We start from the raw sequence: 3,581 nt of genomic DNA, 5'->3' as shown, positions 1-3,581 counted from the left end.
GGCTGTCCTGGAACTCACTTTGTAGACCAGGCTGGCCTCGAACTCAGAAATCCACCTGCCTCTGCCTCCCAAGTGCTGGGATTAAAGGCGTGTGCCACTGTGCCCGCAGTTAGTCATCTTAACTCCTAAGAGTTAAAAACTCTGGGTCAAATCCCATTAGTAGGGTATTTAGCATTGTAACCAGATTTTTAAAAAATGAAACAGACTATTAATAGTGAGGTAACTGTGATATTTATCTTCTTCTGTGCATTTGTAAAAACAGGGTCATAACATTTTTTTTTTACTATGGCTATCAGATAGTATTTAGTTTATACCATGTGATGCACCATGAATGTTGTCAACTGGACCAACCGCCAAACAGAAAGGTTTGTGAGGGATTACCTAGCAGGTTAGATCATTGAGGTGAGAAGACATACCCTCAATGCGGACAGCACCATTCATGTGCTGGAAAGCCAGATACTGCACAAAAAGGAGAAAGAAAACTCAGCCCCAGGGTTTATCACTTTCTGCTTCTTGACTGTACATGCAGGACAACTGTGGTCCAAGGAGGCAGGCTGCCTCCTGAGCTGGCAGCAGAACCTGGTAACATGATCCACATAAAACTGGTTCCTCAGGCATAAGATGTGTAATTGTGTGGATCATGGCATCTTATTCTATGGTTTCATAAAACTGACAAGGAGAGGCAATGTATGGCAGGGTAGAAGACCCTGAGAGGCCAACCTGTAATGAAGCTCTGAAGGTGAACCCTAGTTTGCAGTAGAGACCCCAGTTAGTTGGAGATGCCAGGATCATGGCTGTTTGCATGAAGTGAGATAATATATGTGCTGAGGCAACAGAGCTGGGGGAGTGGAACTATATCCAAGCCCTTAAGGTCATGAATGGGTCCAACGGGAGCCCCAAATGGCAGAAACGGTGCTATGGAATTTGGTGTTTTCCTTGATGGTTTTTGGTTTTGCTTTGGTTCTGATCATTTCTCTGTAGCCCTGGCTGTCCTGGAACTCAGAAATTCGCCTGTCTCTGCCTCCCTCCCAAGTGTTGGGATTAAAGGCGTGCCCACCATGCGCGGCTGGTTCTGATCACTTCTTGTTATGCTCCATTTTAAATTAGAATGCTTACTCTGAGCTGCTCCATTGTATGCTGTAAGTAGGCAACTTGATTTTATGTGAGAAGAGCTCACAGTTAAGAGATCAGAGTTAAAAAAAAAAAAAAAAAAAAGAGATCAGAGTTACACTTTTAACAGTGTTAGAACTACTAAAGACTATAGGGACTTTTGAAGTTGTACTTAATGCATTCTGCGTTATGAAATGCTGTGAGCTTCTTGAGACAAGGAATCTGAGTATCAATACAGCAAGGAGTAAACAAACGAAAGTTAATATTGTCAACTTTATAAGACAAACAGAAGATGAGCACACAGATAAACCTCTAGGCACATCTTTGAGGGGTTGTTTAGGTTAGGTTACTGGGGTAGGAAGAACCCCCTCTCCCAATGTGGACAACACGATTCATGAACTGGAGTCTAGGATATTAAAAGAAAGGAGAAAGTGAGCTAAGCACCAGGGTGCACTTCTCGCTCCTTTTGACTATGGATGTAATGTAATCAGTAGCACCAGGTTCCGGCTGCCATGCATCCCCTGTCAGGAGGGACTTGCACTTGAACTAAACTATAAATCAAAATAAATTCTAATTTCATTTACTGGTTGAATGATTGATTGACAGAGTCTCTCTACATAGTCTTGGCTGGCCTGGAACTCATTATATAGACCAGGCTCGCCTCAAACTCACAGAGATCCTCCTGCCCCTGCCTTCTGAAGCCAGCAGTAAGAAATTAGTTGAATACTATACTGTCACACGAGGACAGTTCAGCTGAGAAAAGAAATGAGAAACATTCCTATATACTGCTGCTGAATGAACTCTAGGAGGTAAACGGCCCCTTTATCTGGGGTTTTATGGTTGTAGTTTCAGTTCTAATTTGTCAACTTTAGTCTAAAGAATACTTTTACGAGGGGCTGCATCATGCTGGGCTTAGTGGTACATGCCTTTAATCCCAATATTGGGAGGGAGAGGCAGAGACAGGCAGATATCCGTGAGTTCAAAGCCACCCTGTCCAAAAAAAAAAAAAAAAAGACAACAGAAGACAACAACTCTATCTGTATAACTACCTGTATAGCTGTATAGCATTATGATGTTGTTAAATTTCATTGCAGATATTTTATTTGTAATGGTTTGAATGAGAAATGCTCCTTATAGTCTTGAACACTTGAACACTTAGTCCTATTGGTGGTAGTGTTTAGCAAGGCTCAGGGGGTGTGGCCTTCTGGAGGAACTACGCCATAAGGGGTGGGTTTAGAGCTTAACACCTCACCTACTCCCAATGTGCTTTTTCCCCCGCTTGGAGTTTGTGGTTCAAGATGTGAGCTTGTAGCATCCAGTTCCTGTCATCATGCCTGCTTCTTGCTGCCATGTTTTCCTATCACAATGGATTCTTACTCTCTGGAACTGTAAGCTAAGTAAAGCCTTCCAAGTTTCCACAATCATTGTGTTTTATCACACTAACAGAAAAGAAACTAAAACATCATGGATACAAAAAAATATAACAAAAGAATAAAAGCCAGGTATGATGGATGACTTCTAATCCCAGCATTCAGGAGGCAGAGGCAGGCAGGTCTCTGACTTCAAGGCCATCCTGGTCTACAGAGAAAGTTCCAGGACAAACAGGGCTACACAGAGAAACCATTTTGAAAAACTGAAAAAAAAAAAAAAAGCTTCATTGTGTTAAGGTTTGAATCTTAAACATTCCCCCAAGGTTCATGTACTAAGTGGTTGCTAGGGCATTACTGAAAGGTACAGCACTTAGAAGTGAGGTTGTGGGTGGTTAGAAGTGAGGTTGACAGGACACTGGGATGGCAGATTCTTCTTCCTCAGTCTTTCTCTTTCTTGGTGGCTTATGGTAAATTGCTTTGTTCTGTGTAGTCCCCACAAAACCAAACTGGGGCCAAAGGCCCCACATACTGGCACTCCACTATGAATAGAAATGTCTTTTTCTCACGTATCTGCCAGTTATAGAATGCTAGCATAGGATGCAGTCAAATGAATAAGGGGCAGCTATCTGTAGTTACTCTTCCCACTACAAAAGAGTGACCAGAATCGCCACTTCAACTCTGCCAACTCTGGAAAGATCAGCCACACTGAATAAAGAAATACAGTAAATTTTATGCACGAACAATTAGGGGAAAACACCAAGGTTGAATACAGTGATACAGAAAGCATACCAGGAAAGTATCATGTGAAGGGCTTAAAGAATGAAGTTGAGCTGGGCTGTGGGGGTGCACACCTTTAATCCCAGCATGAGAGAGGTGGGCACAGGCGGATCTCTGTGAGTTCAAAGCCAGCCTGGTCTACAGAGTGAATTCCCTGACAACCAGAACTACACAGAGAAACCCTGTCTTGAAAAAATAAAAACAGGAAAACCAAAAAAAAAAAAAAAAAAAAAAAACAAAACAAAACAAAAACCCAACCAACTGAATTTACCTCGGATAAAGCTGAAGAGAAGTGGTTGCAGTTTTTGTGCATCAGATGGTAGG

At 42.2% G+C, this 3,581-nt stretch overlaps 1 protein-coding gene across 1 annotated transcript in view; it reads right to left on the bottom strand.

Moving 5' to 3' along the window:
* Desi2 (desumoylating isopeptidase 2) overlaps window positions 1-3,581 on the bottom strand; it is a 54,619-nt gene that overhangs the window by 4,896 nt on the left and 46,142 nt on the right. Inside the window, 1 exon segment of the mRNA XM_029538785.1 lies at window positions 3,529-3,581. This exon segment is cut by the window's right edge and continues 25 nt beyond it. Coding sequence (XP_029394645.1) covers window positions 3,529-3,581 — 53 coding nt within the window.

The sequence above is a fragment of the Mus pahari genome, chromosome 5, assembly GCF_900095145.1.
Source record: "Mus pahari chromosome 5, PAHARI_EIJ_v1.1, whole genome shotgun sequence".
Lineage (NCBI taxonomy): Eukaryota > Metazoa > Chordata > Mammalia > Rodentia > Muridae > Mus > Mus pahari.
Note: the sequence above shows the minus strand (reverse complement) of the source record. Positions and strands in the feature narration are given on the sequence as shown.